The sequence below is a fragment of the Sciurus vulgaris genome (genome assembly GCF_902686455.1).
Source record: "Sciurus vulgaris genome assembly, chromosome: 4".
NCBI classification, from domain to species: domain Eukaryota; kingdom Metazoa; phylum Chordata; class Mammalia; order Rodentia; family Sciuridae; genus Sciurus; species Sciurus vulgaris.
This window is the reverse complement of record NC_136464.1, coordinates 59,078,837-59,099,583: the sequence shown is the minus strand read 5'-3', so window position 1 is coordinate 59,099,583 and position 20,747 is coordinate 59,078,837. Positions and strand designations below refer to the sequence as shown.

The 20,747-nt window shown below is 36.8% G+C and overlaps 1 protein-coding gene and 1 long non-coding RNA gene across 3 annotated transcripts in view; both read right to left on the bottom strand.

The window, feature by feature from the left end:
- Window positions 1–5,594: 5,594 nt before the first annotated feature.
- LOC306658659 overlaps window positions 5,595–20,747 on the bottom strand; it is a 73,191-nt gene continuing 58,038 nt past the window's right edge. The window contains exon 2 of the long non-coding RNA XR_013763117.1: window positions 5,595–11,757. This is a non-coding gene — a long non-coding RNA (uncharacterized lncRNA). The remainder of the gene's footprint in view (window positions 11,758–20,747) is intronic.
- Window positions 19,414–20,747, bottom strand: part of DNAJC12 (DnaJ heat shock protein family (Hsp40) member C12) — a 51,728-nt gene continuing 50,394 nt past the window's right edge. For both annotated transcript variants that reach the window (XM_079135825.1, XM_079135826.1), the window contains exon 5: window positions 19,414–19,823. In XM_079135825.1, the coding sequence (XP_078991951.1) occupies window positions 19,729–19,823 (95 nt within the window). In that variant the 3' untranslated portion in view covers window positions 19,414–19,728. The remainder of the gene's footprint in view (window positions 19,824–20,747) is intronic.

The window sequence follows — 20,747 nt, the reverse complement described above, 5'->3', positions numbered from 1 at the left end:
ACATGAAGATACCAAAAAAGCATATCAGTAATATACTCAGGAGGTGAAATTGAAATTGAGAGTAAATGTTTTCTAAGATCATTTTATCTCAGTACATCAAAATGACTCAGAACCTTCCAGAGTCGTCTTCTGTAAATTGTGCTTTTCTCTTCACTCACCAATGAAACTAGATGGGATGCAGGTCTTAAAATATTTACACCCTCTTTCTGCTTTCCACAGTGGTTGTACTAGTCTTCTGCCCCACCAATAATGTACAAGTGTACCTTTTTCCCCACAAGCTCGCCAGCATTTATTATTGTTCATATTCTTGATCTCTGCCATCCTAACTTGAGTGAGATGAAATCTTAGTGTAATTTTCATTTGCATTTCCCTGATTGCTAGAGATGTTGAACATTTTTTCATATATTTATTGGCCATTTTGTGTTTCTTTTTTTGATTCTTTTGAGAAGTTTCTGCTTAGTTCTTTCATCCATTTATTGATTGGGTTATTTGGTGGGTTTGGTTTTTTTTGTTTTTGTTTTTTTTTTGTTTTGTTTTTTTTTTTTTTTTTTAGTTCTTTCTATATTCTGAGTATTAATCCTCTAGCAGAGGAGTAGCTAGCCAAGAGGTTCTCCCTTTCTGTAGGCTCCCTCTTCATGCTCTTAGTCATTTCCTTTGCTGTGCAGAAGATTTTTAGTTTGATAGCATCCCACTTATTGATTCTTGGTTTTATTTCATGTGCTTTGGGGAACTTGTTAAGGATATCTGTGCCAGCACCTATATGATGGAGTGTTGACCCTATGTGTTCTAGCAGTTGCAAGATTTATCATCTAATTCCTAAGTCTTTGGTCCATTTTGATTTGAGTTTTGTGCAGGGTGAGAGATAGGGGTCTAGCTTCATTTTTCTACATATAGCTATCCAGTTTTCCCAGCACCATTTGTTAAAAGGGTTCTTTTCACCAAAATATATATTTTTGGCAGGTTTGTCAAGTGTCAGATGGCCCTTAAGTATTTGGGTTTGTCTCTGTGGCTTCTATTCTATTCCATTGGTCTTCATGTCAATTTTTATGCCAATACCATGCAGTTTGTGTTACTATAGCATTATGGTATAATTGCAGATCAGGTATTGTGATACCTCCTGTTTCACTTTTCTTGCTTGAAAAGTGAAGTATTGCTTTTGCTCTTCTGGGTCTCTTATTCTTCCAAATGAACTGATGAATTATTTTTTCCTAATTATGTGAAGAATGTCATTGGTATTTTGATGGGGATTTCATTGAATCTTTATATTGCTTTTTGTAGTATGGCCATTTGGACAATATTAATTCTGCCTATCCAAGAACATAGAATGTCTTTCCATCTTCTAAGGTCTTCTTCAGTTTCTTTCTTCAGTGTTCTATAATTTTCATTGTAAAACTCTTTTACCTCCTTGATTAGATTAATTCTCAAGGGGAATTTCCGGGGGGAGGAGGGCAGGTTGTTTGTTGATTTGGGTTTTGTGTTTGTGTGTGTGTGTGTGGATGTGTGTGTGTGTTTTTGAGGTTATTGTGAATAGGATGGTTTTCCTGATTCTTGCCTGAATCACTGTTGGAATATAGAAAAGCTATTAACTTATAGGTGTTGGTCTTGTATCCTGCTACTTTGCTAAACTCACTTATCAACTCTAGGAGTTTTCAGGTGGAGTTTTTTGGGTTTTCTAGATATAGAATCATATCATCGGCAAACTGATAATTTGACTTCTTCTACTGCTATTTTCATCCTTTTGATTTCCTTTTCTTGCCTGATTTCTCTGGCTAACATTTCAAGGACTATATTAAATAGAAGTAATGAGAGTGGACAGGCTTGTCTTATTCCTGATTTTACAGAAAATGATTTTAATTTTTCTCCATATGATGTTGGCTTTGGGTTTGTTATAAATGGCCTTTACGATGTTGAGATTAAGATCCTTCAACCCGCAGTTTCTCCAGCGTTTTTAACATGAATGGGTACTGGATTTTATCAAAGGCCTTGTCTCCTTCTATTGATTTCATCATGTGATTCTTGTTCTTAATTCTGTTTAAGTGGTGAATTACGTTTATTGATTTGCATATGTTGAACCAACCTCCCTGAAATGAAACCCACATGATCATGGTGTGTTATATTTTTAATGTGTTCTTGAATGTAGTTTGCTATATTTTATTAAGAATTTTTGCATTTATGTTTATCAAGAATATTGGTCTGTAGTTTTCTTTCCTTGATGCATCTTTGTCTGGTTTTGGTATCAAGGTTATATTGGCTTCATAAAATGTATTTGAGAGTGTTCCCTCCCTTTCAATTTCATGGAACAATTTGAGAAAGACTGCTATTAGTTCTTCTGTAAAGGTCTGGTAAAACTCAGCTGAGAATCCATCTGGTCCTGGACTTTTCTTTTTTGGTAGGTTTTAAACTGCTATTTCAATTTCATTACTTGATATTGGTCTATTTAGGTTTTCTATATCTTCCTGACTCAATTTGTGCAGGTCATTTGTGTCTAGAAATTTGTCAATGTCTTCTAGGTTTTCCAGTTTATTGGAGTATAAATTTTCAAAATAGGTTCTCATAATTCTCTGGATTTTAGAGGGTCTGTCGTGATACCTCCTTTTTCATCTCTGATCTTTCTGATTTGGGTCTTCTCATTTGAATAGTTTGGCTAAGGGTTTGTCAATCTCATTTATTTTTTCAAAGAATCAGCTCTTCATTGCATTGATCCTGTGTATTGTTTTCTTATTATGAATTACATAGATTTTTTCCTAATCTTAATTATTTCCTGTCTGCTACTGGTTTTGGGTTAGTTTGTTCGTCTTTTTCTAAGATATTGAGGTAGAGCATAAGCTTCTTTATTTGGGATCTCTCTAAGTTGCAGTTTTTTAAATTAAATATTTAATTTGATTATTGAATAGGTAACATATTCTCATGGTTTAAAATTACACTGGATCTCTTGTACCCCTGTGCTGCCACCAAGGTCCTTTCTGCAGACCACCAAGCATCCATTTCTCAGGTTCGTTTTCTCTCTCTCTCTCTCTCTCTCTCTCTCTCTCTCTCTCTCTCTCTCTTTCCCCATACACACACACATACACACACACACACTCTACAGAAATATTCTTTCAAAAAAATTGGAACCTTAGAAAAAATTCTGAACCTTGCTTGTATTATTTAAATATATATCCAATTTTTCTATACAAAGAGTTTTCTCACTGAACATGACCTCTGCCAACTCAAAAGCCCTGGGCAGGTAGAGCTCACTGTGTCAGAATGGATGGACCAAATTTATTTTATTTAATCAAATTGCTACTAATGACCATGAAAGTTGTCTCCAATCTTTTGATTTAAAAAAAAACTTCAAAGAAAACTTGTATAGATGACATTTTCTGTTTTTATTAACAATTCAAGATGCTCCAGTAATAATTTCTATCACTGCAGCCTCTGGTAACTCAAATGCCCTCTGGGTGTAGTACACACTGCCTCTGGCTCATGAAAGACATAGCAAAAACTAACACAACAAAAAATGTAGGTCCAAAGCCTGTCCTATAGACTAAAATGTCATTTATAAAGCAAGGCACTAACAGGAGGTCCATGAGACCCACTCTATTATTGTTTCTGCTTGCAGAACCTTTCAGGGGTGAAATGTATAACTATGAAATTTTTTTCAGTTTCAACAAGTATATCGACACAGTCTCAACTCCTTTGCAAAACTAACTTGAGGGTGCATTCACTTTAGAAACTAATTTACTTTTAAAATGCAGGCAGGGAGGCTTAAGGTGCTGTTATCTATTGCTTTCCTATTCCTATTTTCACTATGAAAATTAGCCAATATATCGTTCAGATCTACTTGTGACAATTTGATCTTGGTTTACATTCATCCAGACTTGAAAAATGACCACTGCTCAAGCAGATTGATGCTTCCTGAGCCACTCATTTCTAGCACATATTAATACATCAGCACTACCTTCAAGTACTATGTCTTTCTGAATTATTCTTTGTTTTCCTCCACTGCTTTTTAAGCTTCATTAAAAAAATAACCCTCTAACCATTTTTCTCGAGATGTCTCTATAAAATATCCAACCTGTTACTGACTGGGCTATGTGTTCACATTTCAGTTTTTTAGTTGATCTTTTTGATTGTCTATTTTTATTACTCTAGCATTTGAGGATTTCTTTTGGGGGTAGGGGGTTGGCTATATGGACAATCCACCTACCCATACACACACACAAAGCTGTAACATTTTCTAGTCATGATTCTTCTAGGCTGCAATAACAGGTGTTCTGGTGAATGCTATTTTTTTTTTTTTTTGTTGCTGTTTTCAAGATAGGGGGGTCTCACTCTATTGCCCAGGCTGGTCTTGAACTCCGGGACTCAGAAGATCCTCCTGCCTCAACCTCCCCCAAGTAGCTGAAATACAGATACAAGCCACTGCACCTGGCTGTCTGCTTTTTAAAATAGTAACAGTATCAGGCTGGGAGTGTAACTCAGTGGTAGAGTGCTTGCCCAGCATGTATGAGGTCCTAGGTTTGATCCCCAGCACCTCAAAAATAATTTTTTTAAATGATAATAAGCTGCTTATATGAGCGAGGATCCCAGCAGGAAACAAAAGACACAATGGGTTAGGACAGTTCTATACAGATTTACTAAAGAGACCATTTAGGGATGGGAAGAGTACAGAGAAACCACAAGGGACAGCTGAGATGTCACCACTCCTGGGAGAGGAAGGAACATCCAAGAAAGAGAGAGTTCTGAGTAGAGGGCTGTTCCAGAGAAACAACAATTCCCTTCAGGGGACACAACCAGGGCAAAGTGATCCTGCAATGAGGGACCTGGGATACTAATACACTGCTCACTCATCTCTCTCCCTCAGCTCTCCAGCTGGGCCTCTCCATCTGCCAAAGGTACTACTCTGCCTCTGCAGCTAAGAACAGGGCACAGAGTGGCTCTGGAAGGACAATTATTTCATTTTGTCCTATATTCATAAAGCTTAATATATATATAAAATTACATTAACAGTACCCTAATAAGTACAATTATTGTGTCATTTCAAAATATTTTTAAAATGTGGGCTGATGATATAACTCAGTGATAAAATACTTGCCTACAATGTGCAAGGTACTGGGTTCAATTCCTGAACATAACAAAAAAAAAATTTTTTACAGAGTTATATTAAAAATTAAATCATTGACTATTTCAAATATAAAGAGATGTACAAAAAAACAAGATCATGGGAATTCCAGTAATTGGTTAGCATATAGTACTTACAAGAATAAAATATTATATATTCTCATTAAAATTATTTATGAGCTCCTTTGTCTTTATAATCATGATTTTAACAGGTATATATAGTATACACACATTATATACTTATATATATAAGACAATACAGTAGCCTATATCAAATTTAAGGAATCAATTGTTGTACTCTTTTTTAAAATTTTTTAATTTTTTTAGATGTTGATGTTTAGATGTAGATGACCTTTATTTTATTCATTTATTTATATGGGGTGCTGATAATTGAACCCAGTGCCTCACACATGCCAGGCAAGCACTGTACCACTGAGCCACAACCCCAGCCCCCAATTGTACTCTTAAGTTACCTTATTTTTATTTTATCATTTTTAGTTTTTGCTGTGTAATATGGCATGCATCTTCAGGATCTACGTCCCCAAGAACAGGGCACTGAAGCAAAGAATATGAATATTTCTGTGGCTCTTCTTAATAATAATCCTAAATTGCATTGCTAAAGAGTTGTACCAATGTATAGTGCCACCAGGTATACAGAGATCACAAAACCCTCATTTACTTTGCATATTATCACATGCAACACTGATTTTGCTTTTGTTTTTGTTTTGCTAACTTATCAGGTAAGCATGTTCATTTTTGTTTATTTTGCTTAATTTGTTTTTCTTTGCTAGTAGAGCATCTATGTTTCACCATATGTTTGTTTACTAATTGTTTGCTGTTCAATTGCTGACTTTCTACTGAATCAGCTATTGGTTTCCAAAGCTGCTGCTGAAATTGATCCTTGGGAAAATTCTTTCTGAAAATAAAATAGCATCATGGTGGTAAAGATAGCAATTTCAAAGGAAAGAGTTTAATGAATTTCAAGCTGAGAATGTGTGGTCTTAATATCTGTTTTTTTGGAAAGTTTGTAACTGTTAGACTACAAGATTTATACATCCCTCCCCCATTGCCTTTCCTTCCTGATGTTCCAATATCTAAAATAACTGGTAATTTCAGGCCTGGTGGCACATGCCTGTAATCTCAGTGACTAGGGAGACTGAGTCAGGAGGATGGTTAGTTTGAGGCCAGCCTGAGTGATTTAATGTGACCCTGTCTCAAAATAAAAAATTCAAAGGACTGAAAATGTAGCTCAGTTGTAGTGCACCCTGGATTCCACCCCTAACCCAAAAACTGAAAAAGTAACTAACAGTGCAAAACTAAATGTAGCCTGTCTCACACACTGTTGCACACCTATAATCATAGCCACTAAGAAGACTAAGGCAGGAAGATCACAATTTTGAGTCCAATCTGGGCAATTTAGTGAGAACATATCTCAAAATAAAAAAGTGAAAAGAACCAGGACTGTAGATCAGTATGAGAGTGCTCCTGGGTTCAGTCCCCAGTTCTGCAATGAATAAATAAATAACCTAAAAGATACAGCAGCTACTTTCCATTCCTAATAGGCAATGTGAGTAGCTGGGTTTGCTTTGGGGTACCTAGGTTCCACTGATTGATTCTGAGATACATGTGGGTCTAAACTTCCTCATCAATCCCATCTCTGGCCACAAAATTATTCATCATTTACCTAAAATTTCAAATAATAAAAAGCTTCAGATTCTTAGAATCCTTTCATGATCAAAAGTATTTCTCTACACAACATTGACATCATCCCTAGCCCAAGTAATTTACAAAACTATCAGACTGTTTAAGATTCCTGCAAGTTTTATTCATGAAATACCTGCAATAGACAACATCTCCTGCAGACCATACAGCAGCGGTATAGTGGCAACAAACGGACACAAACCACACAGCTACTAGCAAATGCTTTTTGAGTGTATCCTTCGCTACTAGCCCGATGCTACCATCTTGTGGCTACTAAAGGAAATGTGATCCCAACTTTTTTTCCTGGGTCTGTTTGAATGTATTAACAGAGAAAAAAATTGTGCATTTCCTTCTCATATTCTCTATCAATTTTTACTCTAGGTAGCACCTACATTGGAGAATTTTGAAAGTATAATTAGAAAAATATTTACAGAAGAGCATGAAAAGAAATTTATATCTTAAAAATCACCTTTTAAAAAATGGTTGAGCTTTTTGTAAGAGGTCACAAAATTACTAAAACTGTAATGTATCGCTCTGCTAAAATTACTAAATATCAATTACATATTATTCACTTGGGAACTTTGCATCCTAAAGTTCTTCCTGAAATGGAATCACTCCTAAGGAAAGATCTCATTTGATATTTAACAGAAACCTGCCTACATTTGTTTAAAGTGCTTTCCCTGGCTTGTGTTTTTTCAGGGCTTTAACTATGCATGTGTATCTAGAGTTCTGATGTCTTTCCTTCAGCAAGAAAAATCCTTCCAATTCCTTGTTAAACACCCAAAGTACCGAGTCACTTTCTTGCTCCTTCTCTGTTCCAGTTGTAAAATCTTAACTCTCATTACTAAAAAGCACAAAACTTTTGACGTACCCAAAAATATCTATTTGGACAAGAATATGAGTCGCACTCAGCACAGTTTCGGGCATTGTACCAAATGTTTAATCAATGCTACAGCACATTGAGATGAAGCCCCACATACTGTGAGTAGGGTATACGGGCCTTTCAGAGACTGATCCTCAAACACAAATATAGAAGAGCAATACCCAACACAGCCCAAGGCAAACAGTTAAAACAGATAGACACTAATGGCTTCTTCTCTAGTCCACTGAAAGACAATTTTTACCATATGTTTGTATAGATTTACCATAAATACAATATTGGTGTGCCCTGTTGATCTCATGTCATCTATACCCCTGATCCACTTCCCTGCCCCTCATATTATTTGGAAGCAAATCTCAGACCTCATAGCATTAAATATCTGACACATCTCTAAAGATAAAGACTTTGTTTTAATATAACCACAAAATATTATCACACCTTAAAATGTTGATCAGTAATATCCAGTCAGTGTTCAAATTTCCAGTGGTCTTGGTATCTTTTTAAATTTGTTTGAATCAGGATCCAAATAAGGTTCTCAAGAGTTACTTATATTTAAACTACCTTCCAGGGAGGAAGCACTGAATGATTTTACCCACTGAAACTGAGTGTAGGAATAGGGGTTGCAGGATTGCTAAACTGCTCTGAATGACCAGAATGTAGAGAGGATGGAGTGGGATCTTGTCAGGAGGGAAGGAGTGACAAGGTGAGACAGCAAGGGGTCATAAAGTGAGAAGTCAGGAGAAAGGATGCAGATTTAGGGACCGTGAAACCCTGAGAATATCTAACTCACCAATTTTTCAGAATAGATGGGTCTAACTTTACATGCCTGATACATTAGCTACCCAGAAACTTTTTTTTTTTTTTTAAATACCAGGGATTGAACTCAGGGGCGCTTTACACTGAGCCACATCCCCAGCCCTTTTTTAAAAATATTTTATTTACAGACAGGGTCTTACTGAATTGCTTAGGACCTCACTAAGTTACCGAGACTGACTGCAATCCTCCCGCCTCAACATTCTGAGCCACTGGAATTACAGGTGTTCACCACCATGCCCAGCTACCCAAAAACTTTCTATTTCCAAACACACCAAATACTCTCAAGCCTTTCCTACTCTAATCTGCTACCCTTCATCTTGGAGAACTTCCATGTATCCTTCAAAACAGCTCAGATAACCACACCTCTGTGAAGATCTCTCTGATCCCGCCCTTAAAAAGTTGACTTATTCCTTTATTTACCATTCTTTAGGGCTTCAAACATATCTCTACTAAAGCACTCCTCAAATTGTACTGTCATTGTCTACATTCATGCCTGATTCCTCCAGTCTTTGAGGGAAGGGACAATATTGGTTTATATTCGTCCATTTTCTATTACTATAACTACATACTTGAAACTGGGTAATTTATAAAGAAAAGAGATTTATTTCACTTGTAGTTTTGTAGTCTGAACTCTAAACAGCATGGTACCAGCTCTTGAGAGGGCTCCTCTGATTATGCCACATCATGGTAGAGGGCATCATGGTGGGAACATGTGCCACAGGGATCAATCACATACTGAGACAAGAAGCCAGAAAGTGAGGAGAGGCCTGTCTAGTTCTTTTATAATAACCTTCTCATGAAAACTAACCAGGATTCCATGAGAACTACACTAATTCCTTTCAAGGACAATGCTCCCAAGGTGACCTACCTCTCACCACGCTCTACTCTTAAAGGTTGCACACCACCTTCCAATACCACCATGCTGGGCACCACACTTTCAACACATGATGAACCTTTGTGAGGCAAACCACATTCAAATCATAACATGGTTCATCTTTATATTCTGAGTCCTTAGCACAGTGCCTAAACTTTCTATGTTCATTGAATCTGGAAAGATTAGAGAAGGAAGAGAAGAAGGAAAGGAAAGGGGAAGAAAAGAAATGAGATGAAAAGAAGAGAAGAAAGAAATGGAAGCAGAAAGGAAGATACATGCAAGGCAAACAATTGACCTGAGGTAGAACTAGCCAGTTTGATTTTTAGATTGTAACACCCAGATCAAATTAGGCTCAAAAATGCTTCCTTGGCCAACATAGCATTTCTTAAATTCTGATTTAATAATTTTTTAAAAAATGTTTGCAGTGCTAGTTGAAACCAGAGTCTTCACATGCTAGGCAAGCGCTCTACCACTGAGCTACACTCCAACCCTAGAGATAAAAATTTATGAATTACATAAAATCCAGATTTCTACCTTCTTAAATAAAAATAGAATAATGTAACCTGACACAGGTTTAACCTCCTCCATGGTAACTATTAGCTAGGTGGAAACATACTTTTCCCAGGTTGCCTCAGTCCCAACCACTCTTTATTGTAGCCCCAGCATGGAGGTTGATTATCACTGATTATCATAATGCTTATGCTCTTGGTTCTTAATTTGCCTACTTCACTCATTTACTTCATCTTCCCGGCGCTTATAAACATCAGAGTGTGTCAAACTTGTTCCCAGCAGTCTGCTCTATCCAGACACTCTGTGACTATAAAGAAATGATGGAGCTAGGGATGTAACTTTGTGGTAGAGCACCTGCTTACCATGCAAGAGGCCCAGGGTTTAATCCCCAGCACTGAAAAAAAAAAAAAAAAAAAAAGATTATTCTAGAGCTGTACTATACGATAGAACTTTCTGGGATAATGGAAATATTTTATAATCTGCACTGTTCAGTATAGTAACTACTAGCCCCGTGTAATTACTAAGAACCTCAAGTGTCACCAGTGTGAATGATGAACTGTATTTCTAACTTAAATTAATTTTAATAGCTACATATTGTTATTGGCTACCATTTTAGAGATCTATTTCTAAGGCAGTGATTCTTAAGATCAAACATGCTTAGAAATACCTGAGAATTTTGTTAAAACACAAATTACCATTTAGAAGATTCACAGTGGGGCCCAAGATGCTGTTACCAGGTAATATTGATGATACTGGGCTTTGGACCCTCTTGGGGGAAGCAAGATTCTAGAACAAGCCAGGTATAGTGGCAACACCTGTGATTTCAGCTGCTGAGACAGCCAGTCTCAGAAATTTAGCGCCCTAAGCAATTTAGCAAGATCCTGTCTCAAAATGAAAAATAAAAAGGGCTGGGGATATGGTTCCATGGTTAAGTGCCCAGGTTCAATCCTAGGTACTCCCAAACCACCCCCCCCAAAAAAAAAAAAAAAAGATTCTAGAACAGTCCTGTTCAAATGTTAGCACAAATAAGAAACCCCTGGAGAGGCTATTAAAACGCATCCTAAAGCCAGATGTGGTAGCTGTAATCCCAGCGACCTGGGAGGCTGAAACACAAGGATCCTAGGTTCCAAGGACAGCCTGACTGACTTAGTGAAACCCTGTCTCAAAATAAAAGATAAAGAGGGATGGGAGTATAGCTCAGTGTTAGAGCACTTACCTACGATGTACAAGGTCCTAGGTTCAATTCCCAGTACTATGTGAGCACACCCCACACACACACACACACACACACACACACACACACACAAAATAGATCCTGGGTCTCCCTCACAGATGCTGATTCAGTCCATCTGGGATGGTGTGCAAGAATTTGCATTTGTAACAAGCTCCCAAATGATGCTGGAGCACCATCCTAGAGAATGGGAAGGTGATAGGAAAACAAATCGTTTTAATCACTCTAGTTTTCTTTCTCTGTTGCTACTTGTCTTAGTTCATTTGTGCTACTATAATAAAAGGCTACAAACTGTGCAACATAAAAAACAAAAATTTATTTTTCACAGTTCTAGAGGCTGAAACATCCAGGATCAAGGTTTGGTATCTGGTGAAGGCTCAGGGTCCACTTCTAAGACTGTGCTTTGTTCATTCTCCTCAAATGGTAGAAGAAACAGACCGAGAGAGTGTGGTCTTTTTGACATCTCTAAGGAGCTCTCTTGACATAAGCACTTCTCAAAAGCCCCACCTCTTAATACCAGCACTTATATTTCACATGAATTTTGGAGGGAACACACGCACAACCATAGCACTACTACCATGAACAGGGAGTTAGTGGGGACTGAACCCAGGGGTGTTCTAACACTAAGCTACATCCCCAGACCTTTTATTTTTTATTTTGAGACTCAGTCTTGCTAAGCGCTCAAACTGGCCTTGCATTTCTGATCCTCCTGCCTCAGCCTCCTGATGGCTGGGATTACAGATTTGTGCCACCTCGGTGGGAATTAATGTATATGTCCTACATATAGTTGCTGTCCCAGTTTTCCAGAGGAAGAAACTGAGGCACAGAGAAGTTAATGAACTTACCCAAGGTCACAAGTGTGTTCTGCAAGTGTAGTGTCCTAGCTATGATACATAAATTCCCTGAGTCTTTGAGTTTAGACCTGAAAAAAACTTCTTTTTTTTTTTCCAGTATCAGGGATTGAACCCAGGAGCCTTTAACCATTGAGCCATATCGCCAGTCCTTTTTATTTTGAGACAGGGTCTAACTAAATTGCTGAGGCTGGCTTCGAACTTCCAAACCTCCTACCTCAGCCTTTTGAGCTGCTAGGATTACAGACCTATGCCACTGCATGAGGCTTGAAGAAATATTTTTTTAATCAGTTTGGTTTTGAAAGCAGGCTCAGAGAAGTAAAAGGACTTGCCTAAAAACACATGGTTGTTTGGTGTTTGCTTGTTTGTTTTTTAATTTGTTTGTTGTTGGTTGGTACTAGGGATTAAACTCAGGCCTAGCATATAACTAGGTAATCACTCTACCACTGGGCTTTATCTCCAGCACTGTTTGATGTTGTTTTTTGTTTGTTTGTTGTAAATTTCTTACAAGACAGGGTCTCACTAAGTTGCCCAGGTTGTCCTTGAACTTGGGATCATCCCGCCTAAGCATCCTAAATAGCCAGGATTACAGACATGAACCACCACACCGACTAGCTATTTAATTATCTGGTGAACAACCCTCACATCAAATGACTGGCAACTGTTATTTTCTAAAATTTTCCATGCCACATTTCTATTTTTTGAACATTAATGGAATTTCTAAAACTAAACATTTTTAGCTAGCTGCTACTGGTGGAGACACACCACCTTCCCAGCATGTGCATGTGTAGAGACAAACACACACACACACACACACACACACACACACAATTTCCTTCATCTGCCCAGCAGTTCTGTTTTTGCAGCAGGAAAAGGAAAGATTTTGGATGAGTCCAAGGTGAGAGAGAAGAGAGTTAGGTCAGGTCGGGCAGTCAGGACCTGTAACCACAGAGACAAGATACCCAGACTCTAGGAAGCATCAAGAGAAGAAGGCTGGTGAGAAGGAAGCTGCAGGGAGAGACCTCTTTTCTTCCTGTGCAGCAGCAGCAGCAGGGGGCGTTCTTCCTGGCCTGGTGAGCTGGAGATGAGGTCAGAAGGGCTCAGGTGGGGGCAAAGAGGTGGCTGCAGCTGTTAAGACCTATTGGGGAGCATAAAGAGGACCCCCAGTTGGTGGTGCTGAAGGTGGAGAAGCATCAACATCAGACTTCAACATTAGGCTGTTCATTAGAATTCCCCAGTAGTAGTAATATTCCTATCTAGACTAGTGAAACTAGAACCTCTGAGGCAAGTAAGGTGGTATTGCTATATGGGAAAAGCAAAGAATTTTTCTGGCTCTCCTCTATTACACAGAATACTTGTCACCAAAATGTTTGAGGATTTCTTCACATCAGCTGCCAATCAGTTCTCCAGCAGATTTTCCAACATGGTGTAATTAATTTAATGAATTAAATTCCATTTAATTCTGACATTATCTACCTGGAGATAGTGTCAGATCCTACAGGTTAAGGAATCAGTCCCACAAGACTGTCCTCCCTTCAGATGTCAATTGAAAACTCCACGTTGTGCCCTGTGGTTCTGATTGACCAGCTATAAATCAGCGTTCTTATAACACCTCCTCAGGTTCAATTAATTTGCTAGACTTATAGAAATTAGGGAAACCCTTATATTTAGTAATTTCTTATAAAGATATTACAAAGAATACAGATGAACGGCCAGGTGGAAGAGATGCATAGTACAAGGTAAGTGAAAAAAAGCAAGGCGCTTCCATGCCCTCTCTGGATGGAAAACCTCCAGGAACCTCCCCAAGCACTATTCTTTTGGGTTTTTATAGAGGATTTATTATGTAAGTGTCATTGATTACATTGTTGGTCATTGTTGAGCAACTCAACCTTTAGCCCTCAACCCTCCCCAGAGTTTGCTGGGTAGAACTCAAAGTTCTAAACCTCCAATCATGCTTTGGTCTTTCCAGTGACCTGGTCATCCTGAAACTACCTAGGGGCCTCTGACCATCAGTCCTCTCATTAGCAAACAAAAGATACATCACTCCAGAAATGGCAAGGATTTCAGGAACTATATATCAGGAAACAAGGATGAAGACCAAACATGTATTTCACAGTATTACAGGTGGGAACCAGGTTTTTTCATGTTCCCTTGGTGATTCCAAGGTTGGGACCCAATGATTTATTTTTAAAAAATAGGATTTTTAGAAATTTGTTTCCCATTCTATTGTGGTTTTTAGAATATAACAAGAGCTACAGATTTCTTGAGAAAAAAGTTAGTTGCAAGGTTCAAAGAAAATATGCAAAGAAATGCTTTGTAAACTGTTAAGTGTAGGATTTCCTGTTGGTTTATTAGACCCTGTTTTAGAGCCTTTACTAATTATCTAATGAGCTATGGAATATTTAATAGAGAAACTTTGCCATTGTCTTTGCAGGTGGGATGATATATTAAGAAAGGCATCAGGAGAGTGCTTGCCTAGCATTCACAAGGCCCTGGGTTCAATCTCCAGCACAAGAAAGAAAGAAAAGAAAAGAAAAGAAAAGAAAAGAAAAGAAAAGAAAGAAAGAAAGAAAGAAAGAAAGAAAGAAAGAAAGAAAGAAAGAAAGAAAGAAAGAAAGAAAGAAAGAAAGAAAGAAAGAAAAGAAAGAAAGAAAGGCATCAAATTTAGCTGAAGTTGAAAAGATGATTGAGGTGTTCCAGGTTGGTGTTTATAGATGTAATTGTAATCTTTCTATTTCTGCCTTACTATTTAAAAGAGTAAGATAAGAAGAGTCATCAGAAAGGAATGATGGAAAAGACACATCCTCTCTCTATGGCTTTTCTTTCCTTGATGATCCTTGACTTCTACCTGTAGCTTACACATCCCTCACCAGTTTCCACACTGTTCTGACTCCCACCTGAACTGCTAAGCTAGCCAGTTCTGGACCTGGTCCTCAGCATAAGTCCCACAGTAGGCTACAGTCAGAGAAGGATCCAGTTCTCTACAAACCTAACCTAAATTCTACAATACAAGAAATAATCAGAACAAAATCATTCGAAGAAACAAAAGAACCCAGGGAGGAGAAGAAAGGATGAGATTAAACTGCCTGATGCACAGTATTCCCAGACAATAAGGGTAGATGACACAGAAAGCTGAGAAGTAATAATGCTGCAGACAGGGCCACACTGATACATATCACAAAACCTGAAATTGAAGGGAACTGAAGCCTTTCACTGTGAGGCATTTCATCATTTTCTTTGTAATTGCATCAGTTTTATAATTTCTCCCATCACTGACTCCCCAGAAGTCCTGGCATCTTCTGTCTATGATGTAGAGGTGGAGGGTAAAGGTCTTTGCCTTCCAGGAAATTAAAGACCCCTCTCAATAATTGTATTAGTCATCAACACTTGCTGCTGTGACTGATCTTGTAACCACCATCAGATCTGGGCAGTGAAAGGATATGAAAATTCATAAATAGGGAAACAATCTTATCTTCTCCTTATCTATCTTTCACTTTACAAGAAATATATGCAAAGTCTTTTTAACATTTCTAATGTGCTCATCAAGGAGCATATTTTTGACAGTCTGGGGATATGACCATGGGGTCCTTGAAACTATTTGAATTCATAGGAAATTGTGAATTCTGCCTAGGTTTTCCAGAGTTGCTCTGTTGAGTTGCACTTTACTTAAAAGAACAAAAATGTTTAGAATTGTATTTTAGCACTTCAGGACACCCGAAGGCAAGAAACCGTAGCACCTATTCTCCTCCTCTCTATGGAATGTACCAAAAGAAATATGTGCTCTGGTTTTATTATTGCTTTATATCTTGGGCACTCTGGTATTCAGAGTTAGGGGAGGTGCTGGGTAAATTGTTCCATAAGCATAGTGCTTCAGACTGAGTCCCACAACAAAATGTAGCCTAGAGAGAAAAAAGCTGGAAGCAAGAATCCCAATGAAAAGCACTGCTTCCTCTGTTGCCATTTAATGGCCCTGAGATGTCTGAAACCTTCCAAATTGCATTTGCTGTTTGCTTAAGACTATGATAATCAAATTCTCAATACACATACATATACCCTTTGATTCAGAAATTCCAGTGCTAGGTATTTATCCCACCGGTATAGTTTATATACAAGAAATATTTTGTACAAAGCTATTCATTACAGTGATGTTTGTGGTTGCAAAATAGAAAAGATAAATAGTCTGAAATGGTACAGATGACAAGTTAAATAAATTATGGATCATCCACACAATGGAATTTGATGTAGCAGGTAAAAAGAATAAAATAGTGCTTTTACATTAAAATTGGAAAATCTCCAAGATGTATTAACTAAATAAATGAAAACTATACAACTGTAGAAATAATATACTATCACTGATGTAAGAAACAGAAACACATGTATAGGATATCTAAGTAAAGATGTATCTAAGTAAAGATGTACCTCTGAGATGGAGAAGTGGAGGGAAGGAGTTGAAGGAAGCCACATTTCTGTTAATTGATTAACAGGAGACTGAAATGACAATATGCTAAGAATAGTAATTAATACACAGTTCTTGTCATGTTCTAAGCACACTACATATTTAAACTATATTCAGTTAGCTGTCTACACTATAATTATCAACTCTCCTTGAGAATATAAACATGACTTAATCATTTTTATATTCTGTACAAATGCTAGCACAATATTTAGCACATGACACTAGATTCTCAAGAAATGTGTGCTTCATTCAGTATCAAATACAAGGGAAATTAATTATCTTCAACATTTTGAACTGATTTAAACACTTAATAGTGTTTATGGAAAATTACCTTTTCATCATTAATTTGCTATAACACGAAGTTGAGCCATGATGCAAAAATAAGTGGCTTTCAAAGTGTGCAATTACACATGTATCTGATTGTGATTGTGATGGATACGCTAGTGAGCTTAAATTATAGAATAAAAGTTATCCAGTTTTCCTCTTATTTTCCACTCAAAGGACTGCATTATCAAAGCAGTTCATGCCAGTATTCAAGCATTTACGTGCGAAAGGTCTCCTATTAAGTTAAATGGGATCAAATATATAAAGTGCTTAGCCCAAGTCTGACTGGTCATAAACTGTCTTTAAAGTGTAGCTATTTCTCATTTCTTATTTGGAGGCTTCAGGCATCATGAGAGAGGAAAGAAAACAAGAGGGAGAGCTCAATCTTGTCAACAATTGGGAAATGAGTCTGTTACAAAAACAGAGTGGCACACAAAGTGGGAGTGTTTTTCCTTTTGACAGGTTATTAAAAGTCATCCGTGCTATGAATCAGACCACTGGGGTGAAAATAAAACTCTGATTCTCAGATTAAAAAATTCACTTATTCAATTCTAGTGTTTATTCAAACATATACCTGGGCCAGGCAGGAATTATGACCGGCAATTATTGTCCAAAAGCTCATTTCATTAACTTAAGATGCTATATTTTTGCAAGTATTTTCTATTTTTGACGTAAAATTTGCAAAAATGGTGATAATGCCAAACCACATTTTACTAGATAGTAAAATATTGATAGAAATAATTTTCTAAACTACTGGCCCTGTCTTTTGGATTTGACAAAACAGCTAAAAATTCAAATAAAATTTAAAAAACCAACACAAGGTTGTACTAGTTTTTTTAAAAAAAACATGGTTTTGTTTGTTTGTTTGTTTTTGCTGGGCACAGCAGAACACACCTAAATCCCAGCCACCTGGGAGGATCACAAGCTCCAGACCAGCCTGGGAAACTTAGCAAGTTCCTATCTTACAATAAAAAATTTAAAAGTGCTGAGTATATAGTTCAGGGGTAGAGCACTGTGAGTTCAATCCCCAGAAACACACACACAAAAAAAAAAAACAATAAAATTTTTTTAATCAATTCTATGCACTCAATTCTGTTCTCCTAAAATTCACAAGTTGATAGTTCAACCCCAGTCCCTCAGAATGAAACCTCATTTGGAGATAACATCTTTAAAGATGTAAATAAGCGAAAATGAGATCTTGAGGGTGGACCTTTATCTCATATGACTGGTGTCTATATAAGAGGAAGAGATACCAGGAATGTGCATGCACGGCGAAAAGGCCATGTGAGGCCATGTGAGCATGCCACTCTGTTTTCGTTATAGATTCATTTCCCAATTGTTGACAAAATTGAGCACACCCTCGTTTACTTTTCTCTCTCAAGAAGGTGGCCATCTGTAAGCCAAGAGTAGCCTCAGGAAAATAACAAACCTGCCAATATCTTGATCTTGGACATCTACTCCCCTGAACTGTGAGAAATGTTTAAGTCATCTAGTCTGTGGTATTTTATTATGACAACCCTTGCAAACTAATACAATATAGTCTTGACACCATTTCATAAAAGTACACATTTTAAACCACAGTAGTAGAAAGATATCATTTCTGAAAAGCAGACAGCCTGAAAGCAGGGGAAACTTAAAGGAACTTTCTAGTTTCACTTGTTTCTAAGTTCCTTTCTTTTAGTTGCCTTTAAAAATCACCAATTTGAGAGGTCATGCAGCTGAGCAATGTATTATTAATCTCCCACTAGTTTTGTGAAAGCTCTGCCCTCAAGACGTAATCAACTTCCAAAAGCCTCACTTCCTAATACCATCACAGAGTAGGGGTTAGTTTTTCAACATATGAACTGGGGAGTTGGGGTGACATAAACATTCAGACCACAGCACTTGCTATGTTCTTATTTTTTTCATTTTGCTGTACATCAGTGAAAACTCTTGTCATTGACTAAGGAAAACCTACTCTAAAATCTTTTTCTTCTTAATTTTTCATTCACTTGTTCAAAAAGTAAAGAACACAGATTACATATAAGCCATCAAGAATTCTAACCTAACAAGATTCTGTTACCTGACAGGCCTATTTTCATAGTTTGAACATAATTTATAAATTTGTCACTCATTTACATAGCACAAGAAACCTTGTAAAAATAACATTTTCTCAAATCATAACCTTTCAAATTCATAATTATTAAAGTAAAAATAATTTCAATTTTTTAACTACTCCTTTGCTAATTGTTTCATTTATTTCCCATATTTTTATTGGTGTGTTATAACTATACATAATAGTGGGATTTGCTGTTACATATTCACACAATATAACAATGTAAATTGGTTAATATCATTCCCCAGAACTCCCCCTTTCCCTCATTTCCTCCCTTCTCCTGGTCCCTTTCCTCTACTCTGCTTGTTTCCCTACTATCAAATTATTTTTAAAATAGAGTTGAATAATGAATGCATTTATGAACTTTGAGGAGATTATTCATTTCATTCCATGGAGTTTAGACAAGTAATTGCACATTTCATTTTTTTAAGTCAAGAGTCAGAAAACATTTTTGTACATCCAGCACTAATAGAGATCATGGTATATCAGTGAAATATTTAAATACTGCAACTGATTTTCAAATAGAATTCTATAAATAGTATTAATAGGGAAACACATATAATACAACCTACTTGGATCTAAAAGCCTTAATTTATTCAAATTTATAAATAAATTAGTCTTCCAAAAATTTCTTACTTAACACATTCTGGATCTGGGGATACAGCTCAATGGTAAAGAGTGCACTAGACCATGGGTTCAATCCCCAGCACCAAGAAAACACACAGAACAACAAAAAACACACACACACATTGTGAGAATGGGTTCAAAGGTGGAGGAATCAGTCACTACTGAGTGATTCATAAACATGACATTGTTAAGATGTGAACTAAGTCTGCTGGCAATACAGGCAACATCTTGCTCTCCCTCTTCCATGAAGCAAGGGCATTTCATATTTCATAGTTTCTGAACTTCCTCAGGAGTTCTGAGGGAGCATCCCCCGACCAACGGAAACGAAGGTGCCATGAGTTTACATCTGAAAAATCTTTAGAAGAAAGAAAAGCAATAGTTAAAATCAGAGTGAGGTAGGAAAAGAAAAGGTAAAGACTGTCTATGGTAAACAGCTTGGAGATAATTTCACTGCAACAAATGTAGGGGCAAGTAGTCAGTATGGATTATTAATATTTTACAGAAGCAGATTAACTTAAACAGACTTTGAAATTCTTATGAACAGGAATTACAGTATACTATGTAAGAGAACCTCACAAGTTTAAATGCTTAATAATTAATCCTCTCCAGCGATGGGAATTTTAACAAGTCACTTAACAAAGAAACTAGAAACAAATTTCACTCAACTCTCAAAACCTTTTCAAAAAGTGAAAGGTCAATGGTAAAGTATCCCTCGATTTCTAAGCAATTGAATTCCAAGGTAATAAAATTTTTTAATTACAATAAACAACATTGTTAAAAAACTGAAGAAAAGATCATTGTTCTTCTCTACTGTTAGAAGTATAAATTCGTAAAACTCATCAGAAGGGTAATTTGGCATTATTTATCAGACTGCTAAGATATATAAACCATTTACCCAATAATTCTACTTCTGAAAATTCTTCCTAAGGAAATAATAATGGATATTCCAAAGGGTTTAAATATAAGGATATTTATAATGATACCATTTATATATATATTTTTTCCTATACTAGGGATTGAACCTAGGGCATCCCACATGCTAGGCGTGAGCTCTACCAATGGGCTATAACTCCAACCCAACAATTTTTTAAAATATTTATTGTCATAGACAAATGTTCATGGAATATTTGTAAGTAGCAGATAATTAGAAAACAGTTTATATGGTATGATCTCACTTTTAAATTCATTATTTACATGGATATAAACATAAATATTTTAAAAAATCTAAAAGGAAAATGTTAACACCAAAATGTTAACAGTAATTCTCCTTGAATAATTA